The sequence below is a fragment of the Salmo salar genome, chromosome 14, assembly GCF_965601325.2.
Source record: "Salmo salar chromosome 14, fSalSal1, whole genome shotgun sequence".
Classification (NCBI taxonomy): Eukaryota; Metazoa; Chordata; class Actinopteri; order Salmoniformes; family Salmonidae; genus Salmo; species Salmo salar.
This window is the reverse complement of record NC_138304.1, coordinates 100,731,524-100,750,203: the sequence shown is the minus strand read 5'-3', so window position 1 is coordinate 100,750,203 and position 18,680 is coordinate 100,731,524. Positions and strand designations below refer to the sequence as shown.

General features: G+C 43.0%; 1 protein-coding gene across 7 annotated transcripts in view; it reads left to right on the top strand.

Moving 5' to 3' along the window:
- The first annotated feature begins 16,179 nt into the window (after nt 1-16,179).
- epb41a (erythrocyte membrane protein band 4.1a) overlaps nt 16,180-18,680 on the top strand; it is a 113,000-nt gene continuing 110,499 nt past the window's right edge. For 4 of the 7 annotated variants that reach the window (XM_082961346.1, XM_082961348.1, XM_082961347.1 and 1 more), the window contains exon 1: nt 16,205-16,367. In XM_082961346.1, coding sequence (XP_082817472.1) covers nt 16,349-16,367 — 19 coding nt within the window. In that variant the 5' untranslated portion in view covers nt 16,205-16,348. Of the gene's footprint in view, nt 16,368-18,680 lie in introns of all 7 variants that reach the window. The other 3 variants (XM_082961349.1, XM_082961344.1, XM_082961350.1) reach the window with 3 other exon arrangements.

Genomic DNA, 18,680 nt, shown 5'->3' with positions numbered 1-18,680 from the left:
AACTGTATCTCTGATATGTGGTGAGTATTTCATCAGCTTGGATGTTGATGAGAGGAAAGCTGAGCAGAAACTGCCACTTTGTTGTGATGGACATAATGCACATAATGTTTGTGTGTGTGTGTGTGTGACAGTGTGTACAGTGTGTGTGTTTGTGGAGGTACAGTGTGTGTGTTTGTGTGTGTTTACAGTGTGTGTGTGTGTACAGTGTGTGTGTGTGTATGTTTACAGTGTGTGTGTGTGTGTGTGTGTGTGTGTGTGTGTGTGTGTGTGTGTGTGTGTGTGTGTGTGTGTGTGTGTGTACAGTGTGTGTGTGTACAGTGTGTGTGTGTACGTTTACAGTGTGTGTGTGTGTGTACAGTGTGTGTGTGTACAGTGTGTGTGTGTACAGTGTGTGTGTGTGTACGTTTACAGTGTGTGTGTGTGTGTGTGTGTACAGTGTGTGTGTACAGTGTGTGTGTACAGTGTGTGTGTGTACAGTGTGTGTGTGTACGTTTACAGTGTGTGTGTGTGTGTGTGTGTGTGTGTGTGTGTGTGTGTGTGTACAGTGTGTGTGTGTCTTCCTGACCTACACAGTTTTGATATAGTTTCTATTAACCTGTACATCCAAAAGGAGAGCACGTGCTTTTTGCTTCCCATTGATTTTATAACATGGCCTGCTGCTTCAGGAAGCAGTGTGGAAACAACAGGGGTATAAAACAGCTCTGAAAACAAGAGGTAATGTACTGTACCAAACTGCTGAGGCTGGGTTTTTCCTAACATCATCAGGACACTTTCTGAACATTTCAGCCTGGTTACCCCACATCCCATTCTACCTCACTCAATGTGTCAGTAGTTATGCCTCAGGGACTCAGTAGACCTACATTATGAGATTTCAGCCACTTTTGTGTTGATTTCTACACTCAAATGTGTTGAGATCAAAAGTCATTCTCTGTGAAGAATCAGACAGCTTTGAGTAATCTTTGGCATTTTCCTTTTGAGACAAAGGCCTCACATTCCCCAACTCAAAAGGTAGCACTCTGATGTTTGTGTCTTGTCTGTTTATTTTCCAATGGCCCGAATCCAGGGCCGGACCACCACATCTGGGGCCCTGAAGGCACCTTCCTCCAGGGTAGAATCTTTTGGCAACTTTGATAAGAGAGAAGAAGAAAAAAAGTTCAGCGGTGGGTTCTCTTCAGACAGACAACTCTTCCAGCAAATCACGAGGCAGACATGCCAGAATGTTGTGATTCGAAAGCGAAGTTCGCAGGCAAAACCCTTTGCAGTGGTGGTAGCCACTCATTAAAATAACCTCTGTGATCTCCTTCTTCCTAGCTAGTATTTAGTATTTTTTTCAAGAGGATCATAGTAGTGACGTTCAGATGTTTGATGTTGACTTCATCACTCTTTTTTTCGCAAACATTTTCTTGCTGCTCAGTAAATTCAAAAAAATTTGCCTTGTGATTCCCTGAAAAAGAGCAGTTCTCTTTCTGACCATGCGGGGGCAGTCAAGTCATTGGGATCAGGGGGTTGCTATCAAAATCATTTTCTCTCAAACGCTATAGACCTAGGCACTATCACTGCAACATTCAGATGTACAGAAATGGTTCAACAACTGTAGTTTTGTACAGCTTAATAACACAAGATAAATATTGGTCTCCACTATGGCTACGACATACAAGTGCCAAGTGTATCCTAATGTCAAAATGTAGTTCAATCGAGGCCTGGGGTGAGGTAGCGGTTAGGTCTGCTGGCAAATATGGACAGTCAAATATGGACAGTCAAATATGGACGGTCCAGGGATATTTAACCCCCAATCTTGGTAAATAGGAAACAAATGAGATAATAACAGTAGGCTACACCAACATTAGTTTCCATTCATACAAAGTGTCTGGTAAATTGCCACAGTAGAGTTTCTGTGGTAAACAATGAAATGCTTTATTTCTATAGTTCAGAATGCTTGTCAAATAGATACATCACCCGTAGTCTGTTCAAAAAGGACTACGTTGTTCCGATTACAATACCGATCTGAGGGCCAACATATCTTGAAAGACTTTGGTTGTAAGCAGGACTAAGGTAACACCGACATCATGTTTCAGGGAGCGGTAATGAGGGGACCAGTAATGGTTGCAATTGAGATCAGCTGTGCTAGCACGTATTGTTGGTTTAATGAAACATCAGCTGGCGATAATCTAGTGCCATTGATGGTTGCAATAGGGGTCAAATTAATATCCGACATATGTAGGAAGTGACGTAGTTCCTCTTTGCCAAAAGAGTCCATCATTGAAGTCAGACCCTAGTCGTTGCTGTTACTTGTGTAGGTTTTTTGCAGTGATGTAAAAATACATTAAAGTACCACTTAAGTAGTTATTTTTATATCTGTACTTTACTTTACTATTTATATTTCTGTCAACTTTTACTTCACTACATTCCTAAAGAAAATAATGTACTTCTTACTCCATACATTTTCCCTGACACCCAATGAATGCATAGCAGATCAGGAAAATTGCCTAATTCACACACTTATCAAGAGAACATCCCTGGTCATCCCTACTGCCTCTGATCTGGCGGACTCACTAAACACATGCTTCATTTGTAAATTATGTCTGAGGGTTGGAGTGTGTCCCTGGCTATACGTTAAAAACAGGTGCCATCTGGTTTGCTTAATATAAGGACTTTAAAATTATTTATACTTTTACTTTTGATACTTAAGTATATTTCAGCAATTACATTTACTTTTGATACTTAAGTATATTTAAAAACAAATACTTTTAGACTTTTACTGAAGTAGTATTTTACTGGGTGACTTTCACTTTTACTTGAGTCATTTTCTATTAAGGTATCTTCCCTGTGGCTCAGTTGGTAGAGCATGGTGTTTGCAACGCCAGCATGGTGTGTGCAACGCCAGGGTTGTGGGTTCAATTCCCATGGGGGGCCAGTACAAAAAAAAATATATATATAAATGTATGAAATGTATGCATTCACTACTGTAAGTCGCTCTGGATAAGAGCGTCTGCTAAATTACTATAAATGTATCTTTACTTTTGCTCAAGTATGACAATTGGGTACTTTTCCCACCACTGGGTTTTTGCGACTATCCCCGAATGCACCTGCCCCTTGGAGATCTGGTCGGTAATCTGACCCTGGACGAATCAATACTGTCAGTAAATCACATAGATTTAGATTTCAAATGTCAGATCTTCTCGACAGGTAAAACATTATCCCTTTCCTGCCCCCTTGTGGTCGAGAGAGATAGAGATCAGAATTGATCCCTCACTGATTTCTGGGTTCGGAAAAACAAATGTAGCATGGTTTCAGATCTATTTGTGCTGTCATTCCAACTCCTGTGGTCATTGTCATGTCAAACATGTATATCAGTTGGCAAGACGGCACAAACAGATCTGGGACCAGGCTAGCAAATCATTTCTGCTGGAGAATGTTGCAATAACTGTATGGCTCAGTTGGTAGAGCATGGTGATTCCCTGAGCTACCCATAGGCAAAATGTATGCATGCATGACTGTAAGAAGCCTTGGTTATTATATATTATTATAACAGACAGACAGTCTGGGCTCAGACAGACAGTAGCCTGGGGTTCACTGTCTCACTGCCTTACCTCTCCTGTCTCCTGTTCAGAGCTGAAGTGGGACAGCAGCACCCTAAGAGATGATGCGTCTAGAGGTTATCTAGATCACACAATAAATATCCTTTGTTCTTTTGACAGTAAGTATAGTAGTACATACAGCTGCAGAATGTGATAGGTATTCAGTAGAGAAGAGGATATGTTTAGGAAACGTCTTTCAAGACTGGAACTTAACTTATCAGTGAGGGTGATGGATTGTTGCCTTTAGTGCTTTTAGAGAGACTGACAGAGGGAATTTGACCAAGTGAATATGATTGAGTATGAGGTTGTTTTATACAATAGGAGGTTGTTGTATACAATATGAGTTTGTTGTATACAATATGAGTTTGTTGTATACAATAGGAGGTTGTTGTATACAATATGAGGTCGTTGATTACAATATGAGGTCGTCGATTACAATATGAGGTTGTTGATTACAATATGAGGTCGTTGATTACAATATGAGGTCGTTGATTACAATATGAGGTCGTTGATTACAATATGAGGTCGTTGATTACAATATGAGGTTGCTGATTACAATATGAGGTCGTTGATTACAATATGAGGTTGTTGATTACAATATGAGGTTGTTGATTACAATATGAGGTCGTTGATTACAATATGAGGTCGTTGATTACAATATGAGGTTGTTGATTACAATATGAGGTCGTTGATTACAATATGAGGTCGTTGATTACAATATGAGGTCGTTGATTACAATATGAGGTTGTTGATTACAATATGAGGTTGTTGATTACAATATGAGGTCGTTGATTACAATATGAGGTTGTTGTATACAATATGAGGTTGTTGATTACAATATGAGGTTGCTGATTACAATATGAGGTTGCTGATTACAATATGAGGTCGTTGATTACAATATGAGGTTGTTGTATACAATATGAGGTTGTTGATTACAATATGAGGTTGCTGATTACAATATGAGGTTGTTGATTACAATATGAGGTCGTTGATTACAATATGAGGTTGTTGTATACAATATGAGGTTGTTGATTACAATATGAGGTCGTTGATTACAATATGAGGTTGCTGATTACAATATGAGGTCGTTGATTACAATATGAGGTTGTTGTATACAATATGAGGTTGCTGATTACAATATGAGGTCGGTCGTTGATTACAATATGAGGTCGTTGATTACAATATGAGGTCGTTGATTACAATATGAGGTCGTTGATTACAATATGAGGTCGTTGATTACAATATGAGGTCGTTGATTACAATACGAGGTTGTTGATTACAATATGAGGTTGTTGATTACAATATGAGGTTGTTGATTACAATATGAGGTTGTTGATTACAATATGAGGTTGTTGATTACAATATGAGGTTGTTGATTACAATATGAGGTCGTTGATTACAATATGAGGTCGTTGATTACAATATGAGGTTGTTGATTACAATATGAGGTCGTTGATTACAATATGAGGTCGTTGATTACAATATGAGGTTGTTGATTACAATATGAGGTTGCTGATTACAATATGAGGTTGTTGATTACAATATGAGGTCGTTGATTACAATATGAGGTTGCTGATTACAATATGAGGTTGTTGATTACAATATGAGGTCGTTGATTACAATATGAGGTCGTTGATTACAATATGAGGTTGTTGATTACAATATGAGGGGGTTGATTACAATATGAGGTCGTTGATTACAATATGAGGTTGTTGTATACAATATGAGGTCGTCGATTACAATATGAGGTCGTCGATTACAATATGAGGTGTGTTGAGGTGTGACAATATGAGGTCGTTGATTACAATATGAGGTCGTGCGAGGTGTGACAATATGAGGTGTGTTGAGGTGTGACAATATGAGGTCGTTGATTACAATATGAGGTCGTGCGAGGTGTGACAATATGAGGTTGTTGATTACAATATGAGGTTGTTGATTACAATATGAGGTCGTTGATTACAATATGAGGTCGTCGATTACAATATGAGGTTGTTGATTACAATATGAGGTCGTTGATTACAATATGAGGTCGTCGATTACAATATGAGGTCGTCGATTACAATATGAGGTTGTTGATTACAATATGAGGTTGTTGTATACAATATGAGGTCGTTGATTACAATATGAGGTTGTTGTTGTTTTTGTTGTTGTTAGTGAAGTTATTATATGTTTTCTAAATGGACTACACTGCAGGATGTAGTGACTAGTCTGCAGGAGTGCAGACTAGTCAACAGACATATTGGTGCAGACTAGTCAACAGACATATTGGTGCAGACTAGTCAACAGACATATTGGTGCAGACTAGTCAACAGACATATTGGTGCAGACTCGTCAACAGACAGTCTGTACCAATTGGTGCAGACTAGTCAACAGACATATTGGTGCAGACTCGTCAACAGACAGTCTGTACCAATTGGTGCAGACTAGTCAACAGACATATTGGTGCAGACTAGTCAACAGACATATTGGTACAGAGTAGTCAACAGACATATTGGTGCAGACTAGTCAACAGACATATTGGTGCAGACTCGTCAACAGACATATTGGTGCAGACAAGTCAACAGACATATTGGTGCTTTGAGAAAGCTTTGCATAAGGTCTGACTCACAGTGTGACATTTCAATGGCCTATATATGGTTGGTAAAGTACAGTCGGGGCCAAAAGTTTTGATAATGACACAAATATAAATTTCCACAATGTTTGCTGCTTCATTGACTTTAGATATTTTTGTCAGATGTTACTATGGAATACTGAAGTATAATTACAAGCATTTCATAAGTGTCAAAGGCTTTTATTGACAATTACATGAAGTTGATGCAAAGAGTCAGTATTTTCAGTGTTGACCCTTCTTTTTCAAGACCTCTGCAATCCGCCCTGGCATGCTGTCAATTAAATTCTGGGCCACATCCTGACTGATGGCAGCCCATTCTTGCATAATCAATGCTTGGAGTTTGTCAGAATTTGTGGGTTTTTGTTTGAGGCCTCTTGAGGATTGACCACAAGTTCTCAATGGGATTAAGGTCTGGGGAATTTCCTGGCCATGGACCCAAAATATTAATGTTTTGTTCACCGAGCCACTTAGTTATCACTTTTGTCTTATGGCAAGGTGCTCCATCATGCTGGAAAAGGCATTGTTCGTCACCAAACTGTTCCTGGATGGTTGGGAGAAGTTGCTCTCGGAGGATGTGTTGTTACCAGTCTTTATTCATGGCTGTGTTCTTAGGCAAAATTGTGAGTGAGCCCACTCCCTTGGCTGAGAAGCAACCCCATACATGAATGGTCTCAGGATGCTTTACTGTTGGCATGACACAGGACTGATGGTAGCTTTTTTCCGGATGCCCCAAACAATCGGAAAGGGGATTCATCAGAGAAAATGACTTTACCCCAGTCCTCAGCAGTCCAATCCCTGTACCTTTTGCAGAATATCAGTCTGTCCCTGATGTTTTTCCTGGAGAGAAGTGGCTTCTTTGCTGCCCTTCTTGACACCAGGTCATCCTCCAAAAGTCTTTGCCTCACTGTGTGTGCAGATGCACTCACACCTGCCTGCTGCCATTCCTGAGCAAGCTCTGTACTGGTGGTGCCCCGATCCCGCAGCTGAATCAACTTTAGGAGACGGTCCTGGCGCTTGCTGGACTCTCTTGGGTGCCCTGAAGCCTTCTTCACAACAATTGAACCGCTCTCCTTGAAGTTCTTGATGATCCAATAAATGGTTGATTTAGGTGCAATCTTACTGGCAGCAATATCCTCGCCTGTGAAGCCCTTTTTGTGCAAAGCAATGATGACGGCACGTTTCCTTGCAGGTAACCGTGGTTGACAGAGGAAGAACAATGATTCCAAGTACCACTCTCCTTTTGAAGATTCCAGTCTGTTATTCGAACTCAATCAGCATGACAGAGTGATCTCCAGCCTTGTCCTCGTCAACACTCACACCTGTGTTAACGAGAGAATCACTGACATGATGTCAGCTGGTCCTTTTGTGGCAGGGCTGAAATGCAGTGGAAATGTTTTTTGGGGATTCTATTTATTTGCATGGCAAAGAGGTTAATTGCAATTCATCTGATCACTCTTCATAACATTCTGGAGTATATGCAAATTGCCATCATACAAACTGAGGCAGCAGACGTTGTGAAAATTAATCTTTGTGTCATTCTCAAAACTTTTGGCCACGACTGTACGTAGTTGTGGTGTGTACTGCCATACAGTCATTCTGAGGTGATAATGAACTGTCAGACCAGTCGTCAGATCAGGAGGAGGTACAGTAGTCAGACCAGGAGGAGGTACAGTACTCAGACCAGGAGGAGGTACAGTAGTCATACCAGGAGGTACAGTAGTCAGACCAGGAGGAGGTAGAGAAGTCAGACCAGGAGGAGGTAGAGTAGTCAGACCAGTAGTCAGATCAGGAGGAGGTACAGTAGTCAGACCAGGAGGAGGTACAGTATTCAGACCAGTAGTCAGATCAGGAGGAGGTACAGTATTCATACCAGGAGGAGGTACAGTAGTCAGACCAGGAGGAGGTAGAGTAGTCAGACCAGGAGGAGGTAGAGTATTCAGACCGGTAGTCAGATCAGGAGGAGGTACAGTAGTCAGACCAGGAGGAGGTACAGTAGTCAGACCAGGAGGAGGTAGAGAAGTCATACCAGTAGTCATACCAGGAGGAGGTACAGTCGTCAGACCTGGAGGAGGTACAGTAGTCATACCAGGAGGAGGTAGAGTAGTCAGATCAGGAGGAGGTACAGTAGTCAGACCAGGAGGAGGTAGAGTAGTCAGACCAGGAGGAGGTACAGCAGTCAGATCAGGAGGAGGTACAGTAGTCAGACCAGGAGGAGGTAGAGTAGTTATACCAGGAGGAGGTACAGTAGTCAGACCAGGAGGAGGTACAGTAGTCAGACCAGGAGAAGGTAGAGTAGTCAGACCAGGAGGAGGTACAGTAGTCAGACAAGGAGGAGGTACAGTAGTTAGACCAGGAAGAGGTAGAATAGTCAGACCAGGAGGATGTGAAGTAGTCAGACCAGGAGGAGGTACAGTAGTCAGATCAGGAGGTACAGTAGTCAGACCAGGAGGAGGTAGAGTCGTCAAAACAGTAGTCAGATCAGGAGGCGGTACAGTAGTCAGACCAGGAGGAGGTACAGTATTCAGACCAGTAGTCAGATCAGGAGGAGGTACAGTAGTCAGACCAGGAGGAGGTAGAGTAGTCAGACCAGTAGTCAGACCAGGAGGAGGTAGAGTAGTCAGACCAGGAGGAGGTAGAGTAGTCAGACCAGGAGGAGGTAGAGTAGTTAGACCAGGAGGAGGTGCAGTAGTCAGACCAGGAGGAGGTGAAGTAGTCAGACCAGGAGGAGGTACAGTAGTCAGATCAGGAGGTACAGTAGTCAGACCAGGAGGAGGTAGAGTAGTCAAACCAGTAGTCAGATCAGGAGGCGGTACAGTAGTCAGACCAGGAGGAGGTAGAGTAGTCAGACCAGTAGTCAGACCAGGAGGAGGTACAGTAGTCAGACCAGGAGGAGGTAGAGTAGTTAGACCAGGAGGAGGTGCAGTAGTCAGACCAGGAGGAGGTACAGTAGTCAGATCAGGAGGTACAGTAGTCAGACCAGGAGGAGGTAGAGTAGTCTGACCAGTCGTCAGACCAGTCGTCAGACCAGTCGACAGACCAGTCGTCAGACCAGTGTTCAGACCAGTGTTCAGAGCAGTCATCAGACCAGTGTTCAGACCAGTCGACAGACCAGTCGTCAGACCAGTGTTCAGACCAGTGTTCAGACCAGTAGCGTGGAGGTCTAGTAGGAAGTGGTGATGTACAGTAGGAGGGCGGAGCCTGTGAGTTGTCATTATCTACTCAGAACAGACATTTCTGGGTCTGTCTCGTGACATCACAGCGGCAGGGGACAACCATAGAAATATGATCTCATCCTTCTTCTGTGGGGACACACAGCAATAGACAGAACACTGACTCTCAGCTCCATTAATAGTGCAAAAATAGCCCCAAGTCTCTCTCTCTTATATTCAAAAAGCTTGCAGGCACAGCTATACGATACCTGCAAATGAGAATATGTTCTCAGTAAATTTAGCTGGTAAAACAAGGTTGACATGTCCATCCATTAATGGGAATATATGGGAAATGATTCACCAACACACATTCATGTAGTTCAGCATTCAGACAGCAGGGAGCAGCAGAGAGCCAGACAGGCAAACTGAACAGGTGGTCACTGGCTCGGCCATGGGATTGACAACATGAAACCAACCTCAACATGGAGACTGGCATAGAGATGTATGACAAAGATCATCCCTGGAGAGAGGAGAAAAAGTGTTTAAAAAAACGTAAACACTCCCTCCACCAAAATACAAAGAGAAATACAGAGAATAAAACACATTCATCTGATCTCCAGGACACAGTTTTTCAAAATGTATCTATCTGGATTACGGATAGTATTAAATGCATAGAAATATAATGAATAGAACTGGAGTTCCCATTCAAGTCAATGATTTGTCCGTTCTATTCATTTTATTTCTATGCATTTAATCCTATCCGAAATCCAGATAGATAACGTTCTAAAAACTGGGCCCAGGGAATCCTTATAACCCCAAATAAAGTGTACTAAATCCTAATCTCTGATTGGATGTTTGAAACATAGGACTATCACCTTTCAGACCATGTCTCTTGGGATGATGACACAGTTTTACTCTTGCTATTACAGAGGAATGGTTTTGGGGGGGGGGGGGGGGGGGGGGGGGGGGGGGCATGAAGATATGCTGGGTTATATTCTCTCGCATATTTTTACTGGTGAAATTAAGCATTATACCACAGACAGACAGAGAGGCAGAGAGACAGAGAGAGGAGGTAAAAGTAGAGGACATTTAGGAACAACAAATGAAATCTTTCCGGCATCATAGTTTATTTAGCGATGTGGTGATGAATATTTATTACAGCTGGGAACAAACAGGAATCCCATATGTGGCTAAAGCCATTTGTGCACAATGATCCATGGCTATGTATGCAATTTCCTCATCAGAATATCATTATGTTCATGTTGCTGTCCCAATCATCTCTTGATCTAGCATTTAGTTTGGTGCAGCGGGGGTTAGTGTAAACCATGCATTTAGTTTGGTACAGCGGGGGTTAGTGTAAACCTAGCATTTAGTTTGGTACAGCGGGGGTTAGTGTAAACCATGCATTTAGTTTGGTACAGCGGGGGTTAGTGTAAACCATGCATTTAGTTTGGTACAGCGGGGGTTAGTGTAAACCATGCAGTTAGTTTGGTACAGCGGGGGTTAGTGTAAACCATGCATTTAGTTTTGTACAGCGGGGGTTGGTATAAATCATGCATTTAGTTTGGTACAGCAGGGGTTAGTATAAACCATGCATTTAGTTTGGTACAGCGGGGGTTAGTATAAACCATGCATTTAGTTTGGTACAGCGGGGGTTAGTGTTAACCTTGCATTTAGTTTGGTACAGCGGGGGTTAGTTTAAACCTAGCATCTAGTTTGGTACAGCGGGGGTTAGTGTAAACCTAGCATTTAGTTTGGTACAGCGGGGGTTAGTGTAAACCATGCATCTAGTTTGGTACAGCGGGGGTTAGTGTAAACCTAGCATTTAGTTTGGTACAGCGGGGGTTAGTGTAAACCATGCATCTAGTTTGGTACAGCGGGGGTTAGTATAAACCTACCATTTAGTTTGGTACAGTGGGGGTTAGTGTAAACCATGCATTTAGTTTGGTACAGCGGGGGTTAGTGTAAACCATGCATTTAGTTTGGTACAGCGGGGGTTAGTGTAAACCATGCATTTAGTTTGGTGCAGTGGGGGTTAGTGTAAACCTAGCATTTAGTTTGGTGCAGCGGGGGTTAGTGTAAACCTAGCATTTAGTTTGGTACAGCGGGGGTTAGTGTAAACCTAGCATTTAGTTTGGTACAGCGGGGGTTAGTGTAAACCTAGCATTTAGTTTGGTACAGCGGGGGTTAGTGTAAACCTAGCATCTAGTTTGGTACAGCGGGGGTTAGTGTAAACCTAGCATTTAGTTTGGTACAGCGGGGGTTAGTGTAAACCATGCATTTAGTTTGGTACAGCGGGGGTTAGTGTAAACCATGCATTTAGTTTGGTACAGCGGGGGTTAGTGTAAACCATGCATTTAGTTTTGTACAGCGGGGGTTGGTATAAATCATGCATTTAGTTTGGTACAGCAGGGGTTAGTATAAACCATGCATTTAATTTGGTACAGCGGGGGTTAGTATAAACCATGCATTTAGTTTGGTACAGCGGGGGTTAGTGTTAACCTTGCATTTAGTTTGGTACAGCGGGGGTTAGTTTAAACCTAGCATCTAGTTTGGTACAGCGGGGGTTAGTGTAAACCTAGCATTTAGTTTGGTACAGCGGGGGTTAGTGTAAACCATGCATCTAGTTTGGTACAGCGGGGGTTAGTGTAAACCTAGCATTTCGTTTGGTACAGCGGGGGTTAGTGTAAACCATGCATCTAGTTTGGTACAGCGGGGGTTAGTATAAACCTAGCATTTAGTTTGGTACAGCGGGGGTTAGTGTAAACCATGCATTTAGTTTGGTACAGTGGGGGTTAGTGTAAACCATGCATTTAGTTTGGTACAGCGAGGGTTAGTGTAAACCATGCATTTAGTTTGGTGCAGTGGGGGTTAGTGTAAACCTAGCATTTAGTTTGGTGCAGCGGGGGTTAGTGTAAACCTAGCATTTAGTTTGGTACAGCGGGGGTTAGTATAAACCTAGCATTTAGTTTGGTACAGCGGGGGTTAGTGTAAACCTAGCATTTAGTTTGGTGCAGCGGGGGTTAGTGTAAACCTAGCATTTAGTTTGGTACAGCGGGGTTTAGTGTAAACCTAGCATTTAGTTTGGTACAGTGGGGGTTAGTGTAAACCATGCATTTAGTTTGGTACAGCGGGGTTTAGTGTAAACCATGCATTTAGTTTGGTGCAGCGGGGGTTAGTGTAAACCTAGCATTTAGTTTGGTACAGCGGGGGTTAGTGTAAACCTAGCATTTAGTTTGGTGCAGCGGGGGTTAGTGTAAACCTAGCATTTAGTTTGGTACAGCGGGGGTTAGTGTAAACCATGCATTTAGTTTGGTACAGCGGGGGTTAGTGTAAACCATGCATTTAGTTTGGTACAGCGGGGGTTAGTGTAAACCATGCATTTAGTTTGGTACAGCGGGGGTTGGTGTAAACCTAGCTTTCTGCCTGAATTTTGATCCCTGTACCTTACATAGAGAGTGAACGGTGTCCAGACAAGACAACTTTTTCCTGAGCCAGTCGAAATCACGCATCAACGTCATTATCATGGACATATCCCAATAAATGGCAATAGGAAAAAAGCTCTAACAAATGAAAATGCAGCTAAAGTTCGAATAATTAAATTGTATTAATTTACTTATCAAAATAACGTTTTTATGAAAATATGTAATTCGTTGTTATTTTAATATGTTGGTAACACTTTGTAGTAAACCGTAGGGTGTTGGGTTACTAGGCAATACAATAAACATAACAACGGAATCACGTAGGTTTTGCTCGGTCCTTCTTCTCAGCTTCTGCTCCGTGTTGCCTCGCTGTTCTCTCCCGCTGTGTGCCACGGTGCTCCCTTTATGTGGCCTCCACGGCTGGTTGGCACTCTCCACGAATTACCTCTACTTGGAGCCATCCATGTCGGGGCGCCCAGCCCGTGTACTCCCAGCAGAGGGAGACAACGTAGCGCACGTACATCCCCTCTATCACCAACCCCCGGGCTAGACCGTCCGGGATACAACAGCTTTTATAAAAGCAATAAGACATGCGAGGCAGTGCAGTATCATGGAGAGGAGCAAGGTGGGATGTTCTATCGCGTCAGGCTGAACAATGCCATTTACCTGTGACTGTATTCATGATACAGCACGGCCTCACATGCCTTATTGCTTAATTAAAACACTGCTGAATAGTTTGAGGTCATGTGTTGGGGTACCGTAAAGGTGACTGATTGCACCCACAGGTAGAGGTGATTGATTGCACCCACAGTTGCGATATTGTTTGAGGGAGAGAAAGTGGAATTCAGATTGATTTAGTAGGTGTGATGCTTGTTAGTGACAGTTATTCCATCACTTATCACAGGTTTTAAGTAGGCTGCTATTTACATTGGGTATTGTATTGTATTGTCAGGGTGGTAGGGTGGGTATTGTATTGTCAGGCTGGTACGGTGGGTATTGTATTGTCAGGGTGGTACGGTGGGTATTGTATTGTCAGGGTGGTAGGGTGGGTATTGTATTGTATTGTCAGGGTGGTAGGGTGGGTATTGTATTGTCAGGGTGGTAGGGTGGGTATTGTATTGTCAGGGTGGTAGGGTGGGTATTGTATTGTCAGGGTGGCAGGGTGGGTATTGTATTGTCAGGGTGGTAGGGTGGGTATTGTATTGTATTGTCAGGGTGGTAGGGTGGGTATTGTATTGTCAGGGTGGTAGGGTGGGTATTGTAATGTCAGGGTGGTAGGGTGGGTATTGTATTGTATTGTCAGGGTGGTAGGGTGGGTATTGTAATGTCAGTGTGGTAGGGTGGGTATTGTATTGTATTATCAGGCTGGTTCGGTGGGTATTGTATTGTCAGGGTGGTAGGTAGGGTATTGTATTATCAGGCTGGTTCGGTGGGTATTGTATTGTCAGGGTGATAGGTGGGTATTGAATTGGTGGTAATAGTGGAAGTGGATGGAGGTAATTAAAGACCACATGCTCAGCTGGAGCGACAATCACAGATATCAATGGAGGTGGGAGGGAGAGGAGAGGAGGGGGGGAAGAGAGGAGAGGAGCTGGGAGGCAGGGAGATGAGGGTGAGAAGAAGAGGAGGGAGGGAGCGAGAGGAGAGGAGGGTGTGGAGAGGACAGGAGAGGAGCGAGGTGGGAGGGAGAGAAGGTGGGAGGGAGAAGAGGGAAAGGAGTGGGGAACGTTCTGGAATAGAGGTGGTGACGACGCAAGACGGGGGGGGAGGTGTGTGTGTGTGTGTGTGTGTGTGTGTGTGTGTGTGTGTGTGTGTGTGTGTGTGTGTGTGTGTGTGTGTGTGTGTGTGTGTGTGTGTCGTGTGTGGCGTGTGTGTGTGCGCGTGTGTGCGCGTGTGTGTGTGTGTGATTAAGCGAGAGAGAGAGAGAGAGAGAGAGAGCAAAAGAAAGAAAACGTGTGTGTCTGTGTCAGTGTGTGTGTGCTTGCCTTCTGCTCCCCCTGCCCACCTGCTCCCCTCCCCCTGCCCACCTGCTCCCCTCCTCTCTGCTCCCCCTGCTCCCCTCCTCTGCTCCCCCTGCTCTTCTCCTCTCTGGGGACCCGGTCTCTTTACATTAGAGATGGGGGAGTGTAACATCATGAGGCTAAAGAAAAGAAAACCAAAGATTGTCTATTATATTGACAAGATAGTCAAGTGACCGCTCTAACAATGGAAATACATGTCCTCAACGATGGAAGGCAGGCGGGAGGAGGCCAGATCAGGTGGGACCATTCTAGCCAATGAGAGGGCAGATACAAGTGTGGAAAAACAGGCCCTAGAGATGGATAGAGGACGTGACCCCACTGTAGGTCTGTACCTTGGGGAAACTTTACTTCGGAGCGTGTTTTGGAGAAAGTGAGTGTCTAGGCTGTGTGAGATTTCCATTATATATCACAGTAACTCACAATGAGGACTGCTGATCATACATAAATTCAACTATAGTAGCCTGGCCTAGTGGCCATTCTGTTTCCACTGAATATTCCCCAGAGTACTTGGCTAAAAGTGTCAGATATGCCAGGTACTTTCGCACTGCGCCTTCAAGAGACTCGAATCCAGACCCCTACGCAAATCTCCTCACCGACTTTAGGCTGGTAGTTATTTATTTGACGGATCTCACGTTTGCTGTTTCTCCATGGAATTGATCTCGATCAATTTCGAAACTTTTTATTCCAGACAGTTTGTATTACATGTAGACCTGCTCTATACACACGTGTTCTAGTGATTTAGCTTTAGCAAACCTTCCACCTGAGTGAGAAGGGGGGGGGGGGGGGGGTGTTTAATGTTATTCATTATTAATTGATGGCTGAAAGGAGCAAGGAGGGTCTGTGAGAAACGTGGATTCATTCACCTGATTCACCACATGACTGTAGGTTTAAAGGTGGAGAAGTCAGTAGCTGAGTGAATGGAATGCGTTTTATTCTGTTCGAATGTGAGCTCTGTTATGTGAGCATGAGTACGGTTTCACCCGAGCTGTTCCAACCAGCTCTATTGTCACAACACGGTGTTTAGATGCTCCAGGGTTGCGGGCCTTGAATAATCACTCTTTTAGTAACCATGTTATGATAATGTACCTCTCAGACATTGAATTGATTTAGGTTAATTCCCTATACCTACATACAATCAATGTTAAATCATTTAGGCTATAGGCTGCGTGCTTTCTTTACAACCAATGTAGGTTGTTGTTTTTTTGTCAGTTATATAATCTGCTACATTTATCCTTGGAAATATATACATTGATTTTCTTAGAAAATTAACACATGATCTGTGTCCTTGGTTACGACGGTGCAGCCTTGGCGCTTGCCATCTAACACCAACCTCGAACCAGCCTGATTGGATTAGGCTGGTCTCTGCCCGTTGCCCATTGGCCACTGCAATAAATACACTAATCTCATTGCATACGAAGCCACCTCCTTTTTGCTAGAACCTAAACACATTTTAAAAAACATATCCCGGATAATAACACACATGGAATTGCAACTCTGTTTATCCAATGCGCGAAAGTAACAGGCAACCAACCGTCGATATTCAATTGAGGAGTCTTTCTTTAATTGCATGAAATATATAGAAAAAGGTAAGTGCAATGTGAAACTTTGCACATTAACAATGGATTATGTATTGTGTGATGCGATGCACGCGAGGAAATAAATATGTTGACTTTTTTCTTCACATTCGGCGCCATTTTCAGAGCGACCCTTTAAACACCTGCGGTCCGCCTGTCCTCGACAAGTCTCCCCTGCTCGGGTTTATCTCAGAAAACAACGAGGCATTCTAACCGATACATGTTTACCCGTTTCATTGATCGAAGGCGTGAGAATAGAAGTGATTTGTTCACCTCACAATAAAGAGAATTATAGAATAATCTAGAATATGGCTGCTGATTTGAGGGTAGGCATTGTGTTCGGCGTGGCAAAGTTCACAAATAGGAAACAGTGAAACAAATATGTAACATTTCAACTGATTCACAAATATTGGGAAATATTTCAAGTGTATTGGGGATAAGGGAAAAGCGACTGTATAGCGATCCAATCAGATCAAAGAACTATGAATGCACCTGCGCAGTAGGTAACTACATTGTAGTTAATGTCAAAACAATCAAAACACTGATGTGTTGATAAAGATATTCTCACATTCATATCAAATTATTTCTGTAATCAAAGGTAAACAAACTATCAAAGATTGTCTCGATAGGCTAATTATAGTCCCAATTAAACAGAGAAAATTAGATCTACATTCTTTTATTATTTTTTTTCTTTGTCTTCTTCTTTGACTCTCTTTTGCTAACATTTCACTGTGGCTTTGTATAGCTTTCAAAATACTTATTTAATTATCCAGGCATTGAAAAGTCCAATCGCCTCGGTGATAATATCCTTTATTAAGGATTTATTACAATGGAGCACCTGCATAGGGAGGGACACCTGCATAGGGAGGGACACATGAGATCATAACAGAGAAGTTGTCTAATTTATCGTCACCCAAGTCTACCTGATTCAAAGAAACACCACACCATGCCCCTTCACTAGTAGCCTACAAACCCAGAGAGGTGAGACATGTCCTCTATCAAGTGAAATATTTAATTTCTCTATACTGTACAATTAAATTACTCTGAATATAATTTAGCATAATAGTATAAGTATTATTCTCTTATAGGAAACACAACTTTTCTCATTGTCTGAAGAGACAAGTGTGCCTCCTTGCAACATGCACATGTGCTTTCTGGGGTGTGAGTGACATAAGGAGACACTCCAGTGTAGCTACTGGGAGAGAGAGAGAGAGAGAGAGAGAGAGAGAGAGAGGGGGTTTCCAGAACCAAGGGTGTGAGTGACATAAGGAGACACTCCAGTGTAGCTACTGGGAGAGAGAGAGAGAGAGAGGGGTTTTCCAGAACCATTCTCTGAATGAATATGTAATGCTGATGCAGGTCTGTCTAAACACATTTTGTAAATGCAGCTTATTACACGCAAATGTCTGTCTCTCGAAGCGTCAATTTCAATGAATGGATGAAAGAACAGTGAGAGCTTCTTTGTCCTAACTGGCACCCTGTTCCCTTTATAGTGCCCTACTTTTGACCAGAGCCCCATAGGGAAACCCATAGGATTTTGGTCAGAAGTAGTGCACTACATCTGGGAATAGGGTGCCACTTAGGGTGCATATATATATATATATATATATAAATATACCCTGTGTTTTGAACGCGAACGTACCCCAAAGGGTAGTAGCAGACACTCTTAACACTACACTGTAGGCCTGTCATACTGAGACATGATTTACTAGTTATGGATGTGACATTTCCCACTAGCGTCGACGTAAAGCCGTAGTCTTAGCAACCCGTCTCCCCACGTCATGTCTCTGTGGGGGGGTGACATTAGTGCAGAGAAGCGTCTAAACTGAGCCTGTATGCAACCCAAATGGTACCCTATTCCCTAAATAGTGGGTTTCCCTATGGGCCCTGGTCAAAAGTAGTGCCCCATTTGGGATGCAGGCAGGATGATTCCAGCAGATTACCAGGATGGCTGCATCTCTCACTTTCACTGAGTATCATCCTCTTTTTCTCTCTTTCCCTCTCAACCCTCCTTGGTTACTCTCTCTCTCTCTCTCTCTCTCTCTCTCTCTCTCTCTCTCTCTCTCTCTCTCTCTCTCTCTCTCTCTCTCTCTCTCTCTCTCTCTTTCAATTCAATTCAAATTAAGGGCTTTATTGGCATGGGAAACATATGTTTACATTGCCAAAGCAAGTGATGGCACACTGTGGTATTTCACCCAGTAGATATGGGAGTTTATCAAAATTGGGTTTGTTTAACGAATTCTTTGTGGATCTGTGTAATCTGAGGGAAATATGTGTCTCTAATATGGTCATACATTTAGCCGGAGGTTAGGAAGTGCAGCTCAG